Here is a 19365-nt window from a genome sequence, read left to right on the forward strand (position 1 = left end):
TTTTCTTCAAATTTTCTAACCGGAATCTTGAGATTTCAATCAGTATCTCTAGAAAAACGTGCAAAATCCTAGTTATGACCTCTCCGTGGTGCTGAAGCAAGACTCCCTATCCTTGTTCGGTCACTCAGACATCTCGGTCATTTGTTATGAGATGATCACATTCCTTTTCGGCCCTTCATGTGGAGTCTAATTGTAAATGGTTTTGACTCTCAATGATAGCTTTCTACTAATTTAACTACGAATAAAATCGGGTCAAGTTCTTTAAATTTAACGTTCTATTATTTTAGCAGACTAGAAATTATCCTTTTATTCTTGTCCTTGCGCAGGCCCCAGATCATGCCTTGTTGGAGGTGCATAGATAGTGGCCGGACTACAAAACAGTAGGCAGATTTCAGTGTTAAACCTGCACTCCCGGCTCTTAGAACTACATTTCCCATAAAGGTGGACTACATTTCCCATGAAGTCCCGGAGGAGCACGTAGAAGACGCAAAGTGACAGCTTCCTGTCTCGAGGAAAGCTGCGTGGCCGACAACCGGAAGGTAAGTGTGCGGGTTTTGGGGGGTGAATTATTTTCTGGGTTCTACAAAGAGGAACGAACAGATGGGCAAACAGATGGACGTTTCTCTCATTTCCCCTATGCTCCTTTTTCTGTACCTTGATCTTTCCCGGAAAGCACTCTTTTGAGTATGGAAGTGGAACCTCGCTAAAGACCCTGTGTTTTTGTGTCTGGTGCTTCTTGGAGCAGTTGTCAGGAACGTGCAGCAGTTAGGAGCTTGTTCTTCGATTTGTTGAGGACCCTGGGACTGCGGAGTGTAGTCTTTTCTGCCTCAGAATTCGTTTGCTCATGAAACCAAATAGTATAAGTGGAGATTCCGGTAGTATGTGGAGTGTGGAGGTGTGGCAACATTTTCCCCCAGAATTTGAAAATTGGTTTGATAATTTGGTGACCCCTTTCCTGGGCTTCCCTTGTGGCTCAGCTGGCACAAAGAATCCGCTCACAATGCGGGAGACCTGGGTTCGATTCTTGGGTTGGGAAGATCCCCTGGAGAAGAAAGGCTACCCACTCCAGTATTCTGGGTTTGAGAATTCCCTGGACCGTATAGTCCATGGGGTCGCAGTCAAACACGACTGAGTGACTTTTACTTCACTTCCTGGTATTACACGGCTGCTTGAGAACCACTGCACTTCACCCTGAGGAGGGGAAGTGGTGTTCTGGGGAAAACTGTACTGAGTCAATTCTGTTTTGCCAAAAATGTCTTATTACCGGTTTAATACCTTTGGACTAGTTAATTGGTTTAATAAGGTAGGTAATATTGGGCTTTGAGAAATAGATGAAGAGGCAAACCATTGGGATTTTTTTTTTTTTTAACTGATTTGTATGTAAAAAAAAAAATGCCATGTGGCTGTTAACTTTTAAAACAGAGGTACAGACTTACCTTGAATCCCACTACCTGAAGTTAGGTGTGTTGACCTTTCCTTGGGCTTTGTGTGTGCAGCAAGACAGTGCGTGCAGCCTATTTGTTTCATCTAATTTTCATTTTTCTATTAGCTTCCCATATATTTCCAATGACTAACATCTAATTACTTCACTATTGTTGGACAGTTGGCAGTTTCTGCTTATTTGCAGTGAATGTTACCTTACATGTATCTTTGAGCCACTGATTATTTCTCTCCCTAATGAATGCTTAACAATGGAAATGGGTGAATGAATGAATGATGTAACTTAAATATTACGGAGAAAATGTATTTTAGCAGATAGTAATGGTCAAGGTCATTCATTTTTGTCACATGGCTGTTTTTCTCTTGAACAAGCAAGCTATTTCTGCTGTCACTCTTCTGGCTTAAATGCTAAATCTGACAGCCTCCAGGTTTTAGGTATTATTGAACCAGAAATCAAGAACAAACAGATCTAAGTTCAGATGAGCTCAGTTAGTGATTTGACCCTAACAGGCCAGATTCATTTTGGTTATTATGTCTGCATCTGGCTCCAGCTGCTAGTAGTTTGAAGCTCTGTTGCAATGTGGCAATAGCCTTCAAATGACAGACATGATTTCTAAGAAATTCTCAGAGGCAAATTATAAAAAGTATGGCATTCCAGAAGTAAACGGAGGGCAACATATTATTGAAATAATTCTGAAACAAAACTTGGGTTAGAACCTTGCATGTGATATCGTGCTATTATTGAGCATCTATTAAAAAACATTTAACATGGTTAGTGGAATTACTGTATTCCTTTAGTAGCAAAGGTTATCTTGCTGTTCCTTCATGTAGGATTATGTGTAAAGGGCGGGTTTTTGTCCATTCCCTTTGGCTCTCATTTAGGTGCGGAGAGTATGATGGAGAGTATAATTGGAAGCAGAATCATAACCTAGGTTTGAGATTGCCTTTGGAAAATATTTAAGGGAAAATAAAGTAAAGTTCACAAATTTCCAAAAGTGTTTAATAGGTAAGCTTACTGCCCAGCAACTTTAAAAACACACTGATAAAAACAGCAACTCACATTGGCCAAAGGTAACAAGTTCATGAAACAAAGGCTGGCTTTGCTCACTAAGACAAAACAGAAAGCCTAGGTCTGTTTTTCTGCCATGATTCCTCTTGCAGTTGCTAGATTTGATGGTCATTTGGAAGTTAAGTGGTAGATACCAATGTGACATATACCTAGAAAAGACCAGTGATGGGTGAAGTCCTTACTCTATGTTCCATGGTATTTTGAGTTAGTTGTTTCTATTTAAATAAAAGGAGAGGTACTAAGAACCAGGTTATTGCAAACAATCCTGTGAAAGGAGAGACAAGTTAAAAAAAAAAAAAAGACTTAAGAAGGAAAAAGAGGGAAGGACGTAAGTTTCTTGGGCATCACACCATTTGCAAGGTCACAACGAACACCCCAGCGAAGGGCAGATCGTTTCTTCTCAGTTGGCACTAGGTAATTGTTTGGAACATATATATGCTGAGGCTTGGACTGGGCTTCTGCACGACAAAGCATCTGCTCTCGGATACCCCAGCGTAATTCCTTCCTATGATCTTCACCAGGTAACCGCATGGAGTCCCAGTCTCGTTTATATTCAAAATAGCGGGCTACCCGGTCTACCTTGCCCCGGTTTCGGCTCAACTGGTCCAGCCTTGGGAGGATAAAGGACTTGGGCCGGCTGGCAACAATCAGGTCTTGTTCATAAGCTGGAGGGCCCATTTCTTCTCTTCGTAGATAGCAAATGAGCTGATCTTGAGAAATTCCTTGGTATTCACGTGGTAGACTAAATTTTTGTGAAACATCAACTGGAGATTCCCTGTCTTCCTGGAAGTGCAGATTCATCAGCCTTTGTCTTAAGTCCCAGACATCCATGTCATTTTCTGTACCAGACTCTGATTCACTGATCATCGACTCATCCGTCACTAATACTTCCCCATCTGGCTTTCGACGCAGCACCTTTCTCTTCATAACTGGCTTTCGGAGTCTTTGGGAGGTCTCTGAGACTGCTTCTGAAGCGCCATTGCTTTCTGTATGTGGGTGATGCAGTTGTGCAGGAAAAGCAGGTTGCTTTCCTGAGGTTACTGAGGCTTTACTGTAGGGATCATACAGGGTGGACTGGGCTTCTCTTCTGACATCTCCCTCACCGTGGCCTGCACAGATATGAGGGAAAGCTTTAGCGGCTACTAACATTCCTTCTTCTGGATCCCTATCAGCCCATTTCTGTCCATCAGGTCCCACAAGTTCCTCCACTGCTTCCCCTATACTGAAGGACCTTCTGTAAGAGAAAATCATCGATTAGTTTCCTGACAATAAACTCCCAGCTCAAAAACCATTCCCTTCCTATGTACTATTTTATAGCAATGAAACAGAACAGTCATAAGTACAACAGTTAAGTATATGGTAAAATACAGATTAGTACAGGCAGTAAGGGAGCACTTTGGAGGGGCATTAACTCAGTTCAGTTCAGTCGTTCAGCCGCGTCCGACTGCAACCCCATGGACAGCGGCACACCAGGCTTCCCTGTCCATCACCAATTCCTGGAGCTTGCTCACTCAGGTCCATTGAGTCAGTGATGCCTCCAACCATCTCATCCTCTGTTGTCCCTTCTCCTCCTGCCTTCAATCTTTCCCAGCATCAGGGTCTTTTCCAATGAGTCAGTTCTTCCCATCAGGTGGCCAAAGTATTGGAGTTTCAGCTTCAGCATCAATCCTTCCAAAGAATATTAAGGACTGGTTCCCTTTAGGATTAACTGGTTTGATCTCCTTGCAGTCCAATGGACTCTCAAGAGTCTTTTCCACCACCACAGTTCAAAAGCATCAATTCTTCGGCGCTCAGCTTTCTTCACAGTCCAACTCTCACATCCATACATAACTACTGGAAAAACCACAGCTTTGACTAGACAGACCTTTGTTGGCAAAGTAAAGTCTCTGCTTTTGAATATGCTGTCTAGGTTGGTCATAGCTTTTCTTCCAAGGAGCAAGCGTCTTTTACTTTCATGGCTGCAGTCACCATCTGCAGTGATTTTGCAGGTATTAACTCATCTCAGGGTTTATTACCCGCTTCCATTTCCAGGCTCTTCTTAATCACTCCCAATTTTATTGCCTGGAAGTCTTGCTACCTTTAATAGCTCCTAGGATAGGTGGGTTCTGGCATAAGAAAAGCTCAGGAGATTAATGATATGGGGCATAATGCTTCATGTACATTATCTAACTTGTATTTAAAAGGGACACTTTATGTACCCAGCACTATTTTTTTGTGCTTTACATTTATTTATTCATGTTAATCCTCACAGCTGTGGGATGAGTACTCTTCAGTTCAGTTCAGTCGCTCAGTTGTGTCCGACTCTTTGCGACCCCATGAATCGCAGCATGCCAGGCCTCCCTGTCCATTACCAACTCCCAGAGTTCACCCAAACCCACGTCCATCAAGTCGGTGATGCCATCCAGCCATCTCATCCTCTGTCATCCCCTTCTCCTCCTGCCCCCAATCCCTCCCAGCATCAGAGTCTTTTCCAATGAGTCAACTCTTCACATGAGGAGGCCAAAGTATTGGAGTTTCAGCTTTAGCATCAGTCCTTCCAAAGAACACCCAGGACTGATCTCCTTTAGAATGGACTGGTTGGATCTCCTTGCAGTTCATGGGACTCTCAAGAGTCTTCTCCAACACCACAGTTCAAAAGCATCAATTCTTTGGTGCTCAGCTTTCTTCACAGTCCAACTCTCACATCCATACATGACTACTGGAAAAACCACAGCCTTGACTAGACGGACCTTTGTTGGCAAAGTAATGTCTCTGCTTTTGAATATGCTATCTAGGTTGGTCATAACTTTTCTTCCAAGGAGTAAGCATCTTTTAATTTCATGGCTGCAGTCACCATCTGCAGTGATTTTGGAGCCCAGAAAAATAAAGTCTGACACCGTTTCCACATCTATTTCCCATCAAGTGATGGGACCAGATGCCATGATCTTAGTTTTCTGAATGTTGAGCTTTAAGCCAACTTTTTCACTGTCCTCTTTCACTTTCATCAAGAGGCTTTTTAGTTCCTCTTCACTTTCTGCCATAAGGGTAGTGTCATCTGCATATCTGAGGTTATTGATATTTCTCCCGGCAATCTTGATTCCAGCTTGTGCTTCTTCTAGCCCAGTGTTTCTCAGAGCCCAGCGTACTCTGCATATAAGTTAAATAAGCAGGGTGACAATATACAGCCTTGACGTACTCCTTTTCCTATTTGGAACCAGTCTGTTGTTCCATGTCCAGTTCTAACTGTTGTTTCATGACCTGCATATAGGTTCTCAAGAGGCAGGTCAGGTGGTCTGGTATTCCCATCTCTTTCAGAATTTTCCACAGTTTATTGTGATCCACACAGTCAAAGGCTCCTTTTCACAGATGAGTAGCCTAAGGCATGGACAGATTAAATAGCCCAAGGTTACAGCGCTAGTAAGTGGTTGAGCTGGAATTCTAACTCAGGCAGTCTGGATTCAGAGTCCATGCTTTTAACTGCGAGAGTGATTTAATCCAAAAGACCATCACATGCATACACTCCTTATGCTTAAGTACTTTAAGTACCCAAACCAAACACCCAATGCCAGTTTCCTGACTGGATCTAGAATAGGTATCTACTGCCCACTATTTCCTGTATCTCTGATACTTTTCTTAAGCTGAAAAACTAATACATATACATGTAGTTTAAAGCAAGGACTCCCCACCCCCCCACCCAAAGCAAGTTTCACTGTCAAAGGCAGCTTATCATTTCTCCAATAATTTTCCATATTCATATGCACATTTTTATACCATAAAGAAACTATTTCGAATCGTAAACAGTCTTAGTGATCCAGCTGTGTCAGTGTCAGAAGTAATAGACTGACTTCATTGTTTAAAGGTACACGGAATTCCAAGGTATGGATGTACCATAATTTATTCAACCTCTTCCTGAATGATTTAATTTAGTGATTTTATTTTTGTTCTTAAAAACGAGTCTTATAACAAATATCTTGTAAATTTTACATACTTGTTTAAGCATATATGTACATTCAATTTCTAGAAATGTAATAGGTGGGTCAAAGGCATGCGTGCACTCAATTTTGATAGCTGTTGCCCGATTCCCTCTAAAGAAGTAGAGTGTGTGTGTATTCCAGAGCTTGTTTCTCATTCCTCTCCTCTCTTCAACTTGGTATACTATCAAACGCTCTCCTCTTTGCAGTCAGTTTGATAAAGAAAACAGTCCTCCTATATACTGGCATTGATTTAAACTGAGTAAATTTGAGCATCTTTTCATACATTTATAAGATTTTTTTTCCCTCTGTATGAAATATGCATGTTTCCCTTTACCTCTCAGGTTGTTGGTTTTTTCCTTATTGATCTTTATATTAAAGCTGATTATGTATGAAATACATACCATCATTACATTTTTCTTCCTAGTTTGTTATTTAACTTCTGACTTTTTGCTGTTAGAAACATATTCTTAGGTGGTCACATTTTTTGGGTTTCTGCAGCGCCTCACTTATGCCTTTCCTACTTCAAGATTGTAAGAAGGTTATGTCATGTTTTATCCTAATATAATTTCATTTTTTACATTTAAATTTGTAATCTATCATAGATATAGAAACTCAAAGAGCAAAAAACTAAATTGAGTTACCTAGACTTAAAGTAACCATCAGTCAAAGATTGTCTAGTACTGTCCCAGTTTATAGATGTAGTTATAGTTGTCCTCAAATTATTGCAATACGTCAAGAATTTCAACACTGATATCTAAATTATATTATCCAGAGTGACATTATTTTCCAGCATGACAATTTTAACTACTAGAGGTACAGAAATCTCTTATCAGAACATGCATTAAATTTGACTTTAAAAGATCTTAATGCTTAATTACCTTCTTTGTGCCATCAGAGCTGCTTAAAGGGGGAAAATCTTGATTCCAGATTCTACTTCCAATATGAAGTACAATCACTGACAAGTTTCTTCCACTGGGCCAGCTTCTATTGCACCACCTTTAAGACAGAACTGTTTTAGATGACAGAACACACCACCCACCACAAGCACTAATTTTATCTGCAGTATTAGAAAGCAACAGAAACTTGGAGTAGACATAAATACTCCATATAAGATTTTATGATTGGAAGATAGCACAAATATAAATGAGAAGTCAAAAGGAAGTGTTTTAGGGGAAAAATATCAATAACATCAGTCTTCCACCATCTCAGCTCATGAAGAATAGAGAAATGAAATCTACATTTCCCGTAAATCCTGACTAAATCTTAACAATGCTAGCTGGATTTTTTTTTTTTTTTTTTTTTTTGATGCTACCTTCCTTTTCCACTATGAATTGACCAGACATGATGGAAAAGAATAATATCTAGATGATTGACCCATTATAATGAAGCTAATGCTTGTATCCCTGCTACTGCTACTGCTAAGTCGCTTCAGTCGTGTCCGACTCTGTGTGACCCCATAGACGGCAGCCCACCAGGCTTCCCCGTCCCTGGGATTCTCCAAGCAAGAACACTGGAGTGCGTTGCCATTTCCTTCTCCAATGCATGAAAGTGACAAGTGAGAGTGAAGTCGCTCAGTCAGGTCCAACCCTTAGCAACCCCATGGACTGCAGCCTACCAGGCTCCTCTGTCCATGGGATTTTCTAGGCAAGAGTACTGGAGTGGGGTGCCATTGCCTTCTCCAATGCTTGTATCCCTGGGCAGAATCAAACATCTATATATCCCTTAGGCCTCAAAGTAAATCTTAGATACTGTTTGAACATAATGGAATGATACCGACATCACCAAGGCAATCAGCACTAAAATTTTCTCTCTTACTCTCTTTTCAGATAGGGTGGATCTCTTTGTATTTATTCCTGAAGTTGTCATATCATGGCTGAAAATGACGTAGACAGAATCCAGACTGAGAAACTCCTAAAAAGAGTACAGGAACTGGAGCAGGAGGTAAAACGACTTAAAAAAGAACAGGCCAACAATAAGGACTCAAACATTAGAGAGAATTCTTCAGGAGCTGGGGGAAAACCTAAGCGTGCCTTTGATTTCAGTGCTCACGGTCAAAGACATGTAGCTCTAAAGATCGCCTACCTGGGCTGGGGATATCAGGGCTTTGCCAGTCAGGAAAACACAAGCAATACAATTGAAGAGAAACTGTTTGAGGCTCTAACCAAGACTCGACTGGTAGAAAACAGGCAGACATCCAACTATCACCGGTGTGGGCGAACAGACAAAGGAGTCAGTGCCTTTGGACAGGTAAGGGCCATTGTACTGTTTCGCAAAGCAAGCAACAGTAATATATTCTAGGTGTACATACTGAAGATTCAGATTACTTGTGTCTCTAAGTATCTTTCTCTTAATTCCACAGGTGATTTCTCTTGACCTACGTTCTCACATTCCAAAGGGCAGGGATTCTGAGCATTTTAATTTAAAAAACGAAGTCAATGATGTGGCTACAGAGATCCGTTATACCCACATTCTCAATCGGGTACTCCCTCCAGACATCCGTGTGCTGGCCTGGGCTCCCGTAGAAACTAGCTTCAGTGCTAGGTTCAGCTGTCTTGAGCGGACCTACCGCTATTTTTTCCCTCGTGCTAACTTAGACATTGTAACCATGAACTATGCAGCTCAGAAGTATGTTGGCACACATGATTTTAGGAACTTATGTAAAATGGATGTAGCCAATGGGGTGATTAATTTTCAGAGGACTATCTTGTCTGCTCAAGTACAGCGAGTGGGCCAGAACCTGGGAGAGGAGGGATGGCAAGAACCCTTTCAGTTATGCCAGTTTGAAGTGACTGGCCAGGCGTTCCTTTATCATCAAGTCCGCTGTATGATGGCTGTTCTTTTTCTGATTGGCCAAGGAATGGAGAAGCCAGAGGTTATTGATGAACTGTTGAACATAGAGAAAAATCCCCAGAAGCCTCAATATAGGTAAGTTAAAAACACAAACCCAGACTGCCCCCCACCCCCAAAAAACAGCTATTGCCTGTAGATATATTAGAATATATTTTAAAATATTCTTCCTTTCCCCACCATTGTCTAAAAAACTAGGTTTCTGATTCTCCCTTCATGAGGCTTTTACTCTAACTTGTAGAATGTTATGAACATCTAACAGTGATTATCTTTTAATTTTCTTCTGTCATTGTTCTATCCCTTTAGTAAGTAGCAGGTATCTGGACCAGGCCCCTTAAATAGTTTTACAGCATTATGGTGGGGCCAAGTCAACTCACTTCTAGGTGACTTGTTACAATTGAAATTGACTCTAATGTAGATCAAGCCTAACAGTGATCCATGGTTTTCTGCGTTTTTCTTTTTTTAATTATAAACTTCAACATGAGGGATGGTGTCATATTTTCTCAACTATTAGATACTCAATATTGACAAAATTTTCCCCCTCCTTTTAACCCAGCTAATCCTGTTTTTTAAGAACTGTTGGATGGCTGCTGTGTATTCTCATACTATTTCTTCTCTAGTATGGCTGTGGAATTTCCTCTAGTCTTATATGACTGTAAGTTTGAAAATATTAAGTGGATCTATGACCGGGAAGTTCAGGAATTCAATGTTACCCACCTTCAGCAACTATGGGCTAATCATGCTGTGAAAACTCAGATGTTGTATAGTATGCTACAAGGCCTGGACTCTGTTGCACTACCCTGTGGAACAGGTATGATGAGAACCAAAGTTATACAGGGTTGTGGGGGAGGGAGATTCACAGAGAGATTGGACATGACTCTGTTGTGGTAAAGTATCCACTGTAATGCTTGACTGCATATATTACAGGACCAAAGATGGATGGAATGATAGAATGGAGAAATGTTAAGCCCTCTGTCACAAAGCAGACCAGTGCCTTTGTAGAAGGAGTGAAAATGCGCACTTATAAGCCCCTAATGGATCGTCCTAAATGCCAAGGATTAGAATCCCGGATCCAGCATTTTGTACGTAGGGGACGCATTGAACACCCACATTTATTCCATGAGGAAGAAACAAAAGCCAAAAGGGACTGTAGTGACACACTAGAGGAAGAAAATACTGTTTTTGAGAAACCAACGAAGAGAATTTGTGTTGATACAGAACTTAAAAGCATCATTTAACCACAGAAAACTCACCAAGATCTAGGAGGCAACAAAACACCATTAGGCTAAAGAAGTCTTTCTTGAACAAGAAAAAGTTTAAACATTCCTTCATTCCTGTCCAGAACTAGAGGTGGGAGAAGCAAGAAGATATTTTTAAATGGACATATATTTACATACACCTGGAAACCTCTGCCTTGTGTTCAAATTCATTAAAACCAGAACCCACAAGTATCTGATTTGTTGTGCTGTTCTTTTTAAAAGCAAATGATACTACTCATCTGAGTTCTCATAAAGAGCTTTGCCCAAGTGTCAAAACTTAAAAACACAAAACTTAGTTATATATTTGATAAACTGGTTTAGTGAAAATGACCTAAGTAGATAAAACACAGCATCTTTTACGAAGCTTATCAATCTATTAATAGTTCTATGTGAGCCACAAAGGGTCTTTCTCCTTTAATTTTGAGGTAAAGATCCTTCTGTTTTTAGCGTAATCATGGAGTGTAGCAAAATATTCCCACTTAAACATATAAGAACAAACCAAAGCATTTTATTTTTTTCAATTTTCTACCTTATTTCAATGTACTTTCACTGGCATTAGTTTTCAAGTAAAAAACAAAAAAAAACCTAGGAAAAGAACAGAGTTTAGGGAATCAAAAAAAAATCAACTCTAAAAAATGATACATGAGATAAAAAGCAACTAACTAAAAAGCCATGTTTAGGAGAGTCTATAGTAGAAGCAAAAGAGAGAGGATCAGGGTCTTTGATCTTAAGTGAAATCCTTTCATAGTTAACAAGATGTATTATCAAATCTAGAAGAATAAGGATTTAGTGACATTATTTTTGGTAGTTGCCACAGAAAAACTCAGGACAGTCATCACAGACGAAGCAAATCAGAAGTCCCTAAATGTAACTTTGCAGAATTATCTGTATTGTATAATACAATGTACAGACTCCAAAGTCTGACCCATCAGATCAGATGCTCAGTCGTGTCCAACTCTTTGTGACCCCATGAATCAAAGCATGCCAGGCCTCCCTGTCCAACACCAACTCCCGGAGTTCACTCAAACTCACGTCCATCGAGTCAGTGATGCCATCCAGCCATCTCATCCTCTGTCTTCCCCTACGCCTCCTGCCCCCAATCCCTCCCAGCATCAGAGTCTTTTCCAATGAGTCAACTCTATGCGTGAGGTGGCCAAAGTACTGGAGTTTCAGCTTTAGCATCATTCCTTCCAAAGAAATCCCAGGGCTGATCTCCTTCAGAATGGACTGGTTGGATCTCCTTGCAGTCCAAGGGACTCTCAAGAGTCTTCTCCAACACCACAGTTCAAAAGCATCAATTCTTCAGTGCTCAGCCTTCTTCACAGTCCAACTCTCACATCCATACATGACCACAGGAAAAACCATAGCCTTGACTAGACGGACCTTTGTTGGCAAATTAATGTCTCTGCTTTTGAACATGCTATCTAGGTTGGTCATAACTTTCCTTCCAAGGAGTAAGCGTCTTTTAATTTCATGGCTGCAGTCACCATCTGCAGTGATTTTGGAGCCCAGAAAAATAAAGTCTGACACTGTTTCCACTGTTTCCCCACCTATTTCCCATACAGTGATGGGACTGGATGCCATGATCTTCGTTTTCTGAATGTTGAGCTTTAAGCCAACTTTTTCACTCTCCACTTTCACTTTCGTAAAGTAGGACTTAGGTTTTACTTTGGAAAACAATTATTTCAATAGGTTGTGAAGTTTAAACAAGATTTTATATACATAACATGTAAGTATATGTTACATATATAAATGGTGCTTTGCAAGAACTATTATATCATCCATTTCAATGTTCATGCAATACAAAACTACCTACTGAAGAGATAAACACAGAACAGAGGCAAGTAGGGACAGAAATGCAACAGGACACTGGGCTGGGTGGATTTCCAACACTAAAGCCCAAAGTGATTTTTTTTTTAATGGCATGTGTACTATACTATGATTAGCATGTTTTCTTTGCAGTTAAATTATTGCACTTTTTCTTGAGTGTATGAAGATAGGTGTTTGCAAATAATAAAATATATAATTTAGCAAGATCTGTAAGTAGCTGTCAGTTTTTTCTCTTTCTTTTTTAATATAAAGAACGATAATCCTTTCTCTTTACCTATAGGGAAACTTTCACACAGAAGCTAGAACAGCTTATATTTTGTAGATAAATAGATATTATCTGTACCAAAATACCCAGCAGCATCTTGTCAGAATTTGAAGCAATTAAGTGTTCACGTTGAGTTAGTTACAAATGAAAGGATTTCAAGGGTGGAAAGGAAGGGTTTTAAATTGGAAGAGGGGCTGGGTCACTAGTTAAGATTCTAAACTTTGCTGAGTTAGAACAAATTCCTCTACTTCTTGGAAGGGAAGCATGTAGCTTCAAGGTGGCAATATTAGAACAAAAGAAAACAAAATACCTTAAAAAAAGATAACCATAATCCAAAAAAACAACAGACTAGTGGAAATTTTATAACAGGTTCAAAATCACTAATTTGCATTCCTCTTAGCAAATAAAAACATTAAGCTAGCCTTTTAGATTGGTAAGATTTTTTAATGCAGGGCAGAGTGTGGAGAAATATCTATTCTTACACTCTGTACTGTTGAGAGGGGAGGGGGAACCGACAGTTTTTCTAGAGGGCACTCTGGCATTATGAATCAGAATTTATTTTTAATTGTTTTACAATGCTGTATTGGTTTCTGCCATGCTGTATTGGAATCAGTCATAAGTGTGTATATCCCCTTCCCGTAGCCTCCCTCCCACCCTGAATCGGAATTTAAACTGTACCATTATTTCTAAGCCACAATCCATTTCCAAGAAATTATTCTAAGGAGATAAACTGGACAAGAATGCAAACATATATGTGTGCAAGTAACCACTACCATACTATTTTCTGATGAAGAATTAGAAAAATGTCCATCCATTAGGGGACAGGTTAAATAATATGGCATAGTAGAGCCACAGCAAGAAATATTATGCCCCCATTAAAAATGATAATGCATGTCTACATTCGATATGGATCAAATGTCTTATTCCTAAAATACTAGGGACTGAGGCATGATCTACTTTTTAAATGAAAATGCTTTGTTATATTCAAAATAAATACATTTTACAGTCATGTAAATATCTGAAGTAAACCCAAATATGAACACTGATTTTTTTATCTGTGGCTGATAGAATCTCGAGTATTTTCTTCCTTTTTTAGTATGTATTTAACAGTGCTGGGATTTCTAAAAATAATGAGACTGTATAACTTTTATAACCAGGAAAAAAAGTTTTTTTGTTTCATTCTGCGGCAGGACTATAGGGTTCTTCAATTCTACACGCTATCCTAACTCACTAGGCAGAGTTTCTCGCACTGTAACATACAGAATTTGACAAAGGTGAAACCAACTAGAAGGGGAGAAGAGGTTTCTCCATTCACAATGACAACAGAGTCTGCACCAGCTGGCCCGGGGCGTGGTCATCGTCTCGCACGCTCGCGGCCAGCCTCCGAGGAAGCGGACTCCTCCGCGGGCACGGGTCCCGCCGCCCCAAAGCCCGGTCACCTCGCAGAGACGGGTGGACGGACCACTGGGGTACTCGCCGCTGCAGCCGCCAGGCGGGCAGTGGACCGGCAGTGGGAGCATAACGTGACCTCGGGGTTCGGGCGCGCCAGGGGCACGCAAGGCGCCGCTCACACGTGCCTCCGGAGGCCGCACACCTGGGCTCTGCACCGATCGCCCGGGGGACCGTAACCAGGGGAGGGAGACTTCAATTGCTCGCTACTTAGAGCCCCATCTCTACAGCCGTGGGCGGGCGGGAGGCCCGTGTACCACCTCTCCCCTCCTTTGCCCGCTTACCCGCCCAGCCGACGTCCGTCGGCCGCACCGAGTCCCGCGGCGCGGCTATCGCACCACCGCAGGTTTCAGTTAGCTTCCCACAGCTCGCGCAGGCGTACGGACCGCAAACGCGTCCAAGCTACCGTTAACCGCCCGGCCGCCCAGGTTTAAACCCGAAGAGCGAACGGCCCCCTAAGCCCCGCCTACCGCCTTCTTATTGGCCCAGAGAGTGAACGTCTTCCAAGTCTACATCCCGATTGGTGAGTATTTTCTCTTGGCCCTCCCCCACGGGCGGGAGGAGCCCTGGGGACTCGCGGCTCGGATTCGGCGAGGTCCACACGCCGCCGAGCTTGAGCACGTAACCCGGAAGCATCGCGGCGTCGTCTGCAAGTGACCCGAAGGGGAGGGGCGGGCTTCTGAGGCTCGGTTAACTCTCTAGGTTACCTAACGGCGAGATACCTGGATTTGGGGAGGGGCATTCTAAACGTTCCGTCTACCTCAGGGAAATCAATCTCTTCCTTCTTTTGGAGCCCTCTCCCCCGATTCCGCCTCTTCCACCGCCCCCTCCTCCCCACCCCACCCGGCTCCGCGGCAGCGCAGTTTCCATATAAAGACCCGTGTAAAGCGCAATCCTTTCCCTGGCTTCCGAGGCTCTCTGATTTAACCCATTGTGTGTCTCCAGCGCTTGCCAATGTGACTCAAACTGATTCCGCCACTCCGACTTCTGCTAGAAGAAGCCCTCGCTTGAGCTTAAATGCTCCCTTCTTCCCATAATCTTAACCCTTAAGTGCTGTTTTGTTTACATACCTGGGAAAGAATGTTCTAGGGTGTTGGGAATTCTTGAGGGTGAGGCCTAGAAGAGAAAAAGGGTAGAGGTCTTCACAGCTCAAGGTCCTAGTCACCTCCCTGCAACCTATGTAAAGCAACTTGTCCTTCCACATCCTGAGCTTTCTATACCCCACCCCATGCAAATAGGAAAGTGACAGATTTAATTAACACTATTTGTTAAATTCAGGATTGAGTGAGAGGGAGACAATGATCTTTAACCTTTTCCTCCAAACTTCAGTTATCCCTTACTCTTACCACCTTTTTCCTCGGGCCTGTGCACTTTGGATTTGTTGAGGAAAAGGAATAAACAGAGGAGAAGATGACAGAAGTCGTTTTGCAAAGGTTTGAATGACCCTACCCCTAGATCTCCAATGTCTTAACATGCCTTCAGTGCACATTCTTTTCTCATGAACAAATATCCCATGTTGTAGTTTGGTCTTCTCATCCCTGCATGTCTTTTTCATTGGCATTGAATCTCTACTTTGTCTTAGAAACCAGTGGACAGAATCATTTTTCTTAACTATTGCTTTGCTCGTTCAACGAACTCCTTACACACATCCCTTATTAATTTCTTGTCCTTTCTGTTAGAATTTTATCTTTGAAACCCTTTAATAACTTGAAGCATCTATCTCCTGTCATATTTCAGATGGAACCTTGTGTTCTAAGACCTTGTTTTTTGATGGACCACTTCATTTTCTAGCTTTGTCTAGATCTGATTTGATAATGCCCATGATTCCTTGAAATCCGTAACCCAGGTCAAGAAAACTTAACCAGGGTCATCTAAACTACAGTAAATGGAACAAAATCCTATTCTTACAAAGCAAACTGCATCTTCAAAAAAATGTAGTGAGGAAAATTTCAAACATATGGAAAAAATGAAGCTACATGAACTCAGTGCCCGGCTCCAGCAATTATTAACTTCTGGCCAATCTCTTTACATATGGATGTGAGAGTTGGACCATAAAGAAGGCTGAGCGCTAAAGAATTGATGCTTTTGAACTGTGGTGTTGGAGAAGACTCTTGAGAGTCCATTGAACTGCAACAAGATCAAATCAGTCAATCCTAAAGGAAATCATTTCTGAATATTCATTGGAAGAACTGATGCTGAAGCTAAAGCTCCTGTACTTTGGCTACGTGATGCGAAGAGCCGACTCATTAGCAAAGACCCTGATGCTGAGAAAGATTGAAGGCAGGAGGAGAAGGGGACGACTGAGGATGAGATGGTTGAGTGGCCTCACGACTCAATGGACATGAGTTTGAGCGAGCTTCCGGAAATGGTGAAGGACAGGGAAGTCTGGCGTGCTGCAGTCCATAGGGTCGCAAAGAGTCGGACACAACTGAGAGACTGAATAGCAATCTCTACTTCTATATCACTATCCACATAACTCCTGTATTTATATGAGGCAAATATCAAGCATCAAAAATCTATAAATATATCAGTATGATTTCTAAAAACATAAAGGACTTTTAAAAAGCATAACCACAATCTTATCACATCTAAAATATTTAATGTATTTTCTTATTTACTTGTCACATAGTTTTGCTTTTTTTTTTTTTTTCCCTTTACTGTGCTTGTTTAACCTAGGATCCTATCCAGTTCACACATTGTGATTAGTTGATAGGTCTTTCAAGCTTCTCTTATTCTACACGTTCCACCTCCATATTTCTCCCTTGCATTTCGTTTGAAGGAGCCTGGTTGTTGGTCCTGTGGTGTTTCCCTTAATCTGAATTTTGCTGATTGCGTCTGAGTGATGTAAATTAACATAGCTTCCTTACCTTTTGGTAGTAATGCAGCCCTTTTCCAGATGCTTTCCCTGATTCAGCCTAACTGGTGTAATTAACCCATCTGTGTCTTTGTACATTCAAATATTGCTTTCAACTAGTTATATACTCATGCTTAAGTTAATCACTGCTTTGTGATATATTTGCTTACCTCAGCCCTTTGTTGACATATTCAAACTCCTTCAATTGTAGCCCTCTCTTACTTCTTACTTGCATGTGTGTTGATAATAGTGTAAGGAATAAGTGAGAATGAGATCTTCCAGGAGAGAATATAGAGTGAATTAGAAGGCAGCTGCTCTCTTCTTGACAGTCTCTTCTGTTGAACTCTAGGAGACTGCCCTATCCTGCTTCTGCTCCTGCTGCTCTCCTGCCTTTCAACTTCGCTGGTCCCCAGAGAGTAGTTCTTTTTTTTTCCCCCCTCCCTTAAAGAGCTTAAATAGTTTTGTTGCTTCCTCTATTCATTTTATGTGAGGTAATTTCAAAAATCTATAATTTCAATCCTTCCTCTCTCCTGAGTTTCTAAAACGTATCTTATCTGCATACTCTGATTTCTACATGGACATCTTTTCATCTTTCCAAATGCAACATATCTGAAATACTACTCATCTTTCCCCTCTGGATTCACCCATGTGATTTCCAAGGGTGAATGGTATTATCGTTTCCCTGTGTTTTCACTCCTGAAGGGATGATCATTTTTCACTCTTTCTCATCCCCATGTATCTCATAAATACTAAGTTCTGTAATTTTGTTCCCTTGTAAAGTCTCATCAATATCAATATCAATAACCTCAGATATGCAGATGACACTACCCTTATGGCAGAAAGTGAAGAGGAACTAAAGAGCCTCTTGATGAAAGTTAAAGAGGAGAGTGAAAAAGTTGGCTTAAAGCTCAACATTCAGAAAACAAAGATCATGGCATCTGGTCCCATCACTTCATGGGAAATTGATGGGGAAATAATGGAAACAGTATCAGACTTTATTTTTTGGGCTCCAGAATCACTGCAGATGGTGACTGCAGCCATGAAATTAAAAGACGCTTACTCCTTGGAAGGAAAGTTATGACCAACCTAGATAGCATATTCAAAAGAAGAGACATTACTTTGCCAACAAAGGTCCGTCTAGTCAAGGCTATGGTTTTTCCTGTGGTCATGTATGGATGTGAGAGTTGGACTGTGAAGAAAGCTGAGTGCCGAAGAAGGAGAAGGGGACGACAGAGGATGAGATGGCTGGATGGTATCACCGACTCGATGGACGTGAGTCTGAGTGAACTCCGTGAGATGGTGATGGACAGGGAGGCCTGGCATGTTGCCAGGGAGTTGGACACGACTGAGTGACTGAACTGAACTGAAAGTCTCATTTCTTCCTTACATTTCCTTTTTCCTACTAATCACTAGTTCAGCCCTAATTACTTTGTTCTTAGATTCTTTCAGACATCTTTAATAATACTGAAGGATATGGCATAGACGCTAAGACTGTAGGCTGTGGGGTCATGTTCAGTTCAGTCGCTCAGTCGTGTCCGACTGTTTTCGACCCCATGAATCGCAGCACGCCAGGCCTCCCTGTCCATCACCAACTCCCGGAGTTCACTCAGACTCACGTCCATCGAGTCAGTGATGCCATCTAGCCATCTCATCCTCTGTCGTCCCCTTCTCCTCCTGTCCCCTGTCCCTCCTAGCATCAGAGTCTTTTCCAATGAGTCAGTTTTTCACATGAGGTGGCCAAAGTACTGGAGTTTCAGCTTTAGCATCATTCTTTCCAAAGAACACCCAGGGCTGATCTCCTTCAGAATGGACTGGTTGGATCTCCTTGGAGTCCAAGGGACTCTCAAGAGTCTTCTCCAACACCACAGTTCAAAAGCATCAATTCTTTGGTGCTCAGCTTTCTTCACAGTCCAACTCTCATATCCATACATGACCACTGGAAAAACCATAGCCTTGACTAGACGGACCTTTGTTGGCAAAGTAATGTCTTTGCTTTTCAATATGCTATCTAGGTTGGTCATAACTTTTCTTCCAAGGAGTAAGCGTCTTTTAATTTCATGGCTGTAGTCACCATCTGCAGTGATTTTGGAACCCCAAAAAATAAAGTCTGACACTGTTTCCACTGTTTCCCCATCTATTTCCCATGAAGTGATGGGACCAGATGCCATGATCTTCGTTTTCCGAATGCTGAATTTTAAGCCAACTTTTTCACTCTCCTCTTTCACCTTCATCAAGAGGCTTTTTAGTTTCTCTTCACTTTCTGCCATAAGGGTGGTGTCATCTGCATATCTGAGATTATTGATATTTCTCCCTGCAATCTTGAGTCCAGCTTGTGCTTCTTCCAGCCCAGCATTTCTCATGATGTACTCTGCATATGTTATCTGGGCTCAAATTCTGAC

At 41.6% G+C, this 19365-nt stretch overlaps 2 protein-coding genes across 3 annotated transcripts; one reads left to right on the forward strand and one right to left on the reverse strand.

The window, feature by feature from the left end:
- The first annotated feature begins 449 nt into the window (after nucleotides 1-449).
- Nucleotides 450-10760, forward strand: PUS3 (pseudouridine synthase 3). Its single transcript, XM_027531615.1, has 5 exons — nucleotides 450-539; nucleotides 8289-8709; nucleotides 8822-9387; nucleotides 9930-10120; nucleotides 10237-10760. The coding sequence occupies exons 2-5, from the start codon at nucleotides 8332-8334 to the stop codon at nucleotides 10545-10547; spliced, it is 1446 nt and encodes a 481-aa protein (XP_027387416.1). The 5' UTR covers nucleotides 450-539; nucleotides 8289-8331; the 3' UTR covers nucleotides 10548-10760.
- Nucleotides 2414-14580, reverse strand: HYLS1 (HYLS1, centriolar and ciliogenesis associated). Of its 2 annotated transcripts, none has more exons than XM_027531617.1 (3): nucleotides 14397-14580; nucleotides 7341-7458; nucleotides 2414-3740 (listed from the first exon to the last, which is right to left on the reverse strand). In XM_027531617.1, the coding sequence occupies exons 2-3, from the start codon at nucleotides 7352-7354 to the stop codon at nucleotides 2813-2815; spliced, it is 942 nt and encodes a 313-aa protein (XP_027387418.1). In that variant the 5' UTR covers nucleotides 7355-7458; nucleotides 14397-14580; the 3' UTR covers nucleotides 2414-2812. The 2 variants fall into 2 exon arrangements, with proteins under 2 accessions (XP_027387418.1, XP_027387417.1); XM_027531616.1 differs by having other exon boundaries at nucleotides 2414-3743; nucleotides 14397-14578.
- Between the last annotated feature and the right edge of the window lie 4785 nt (nucleotides 14581-19365).

Source organism: Bos indicus x Bos taurus, chromosome 29 (genome assembly GCF_003369695.1).
Source record: "Bos indicus x Bos taurus breed Angus x Brahman F1 hybrid chromosome 29, Bos_hybrid_MaternalHap_v2.0, whole genome shotgun sequence".
NCBI lineage: Eukaryota > Metazoa > Chordata > Mammalia > Artiodactyla > Bovidae > Bos > Bos indicus x Bos taurus.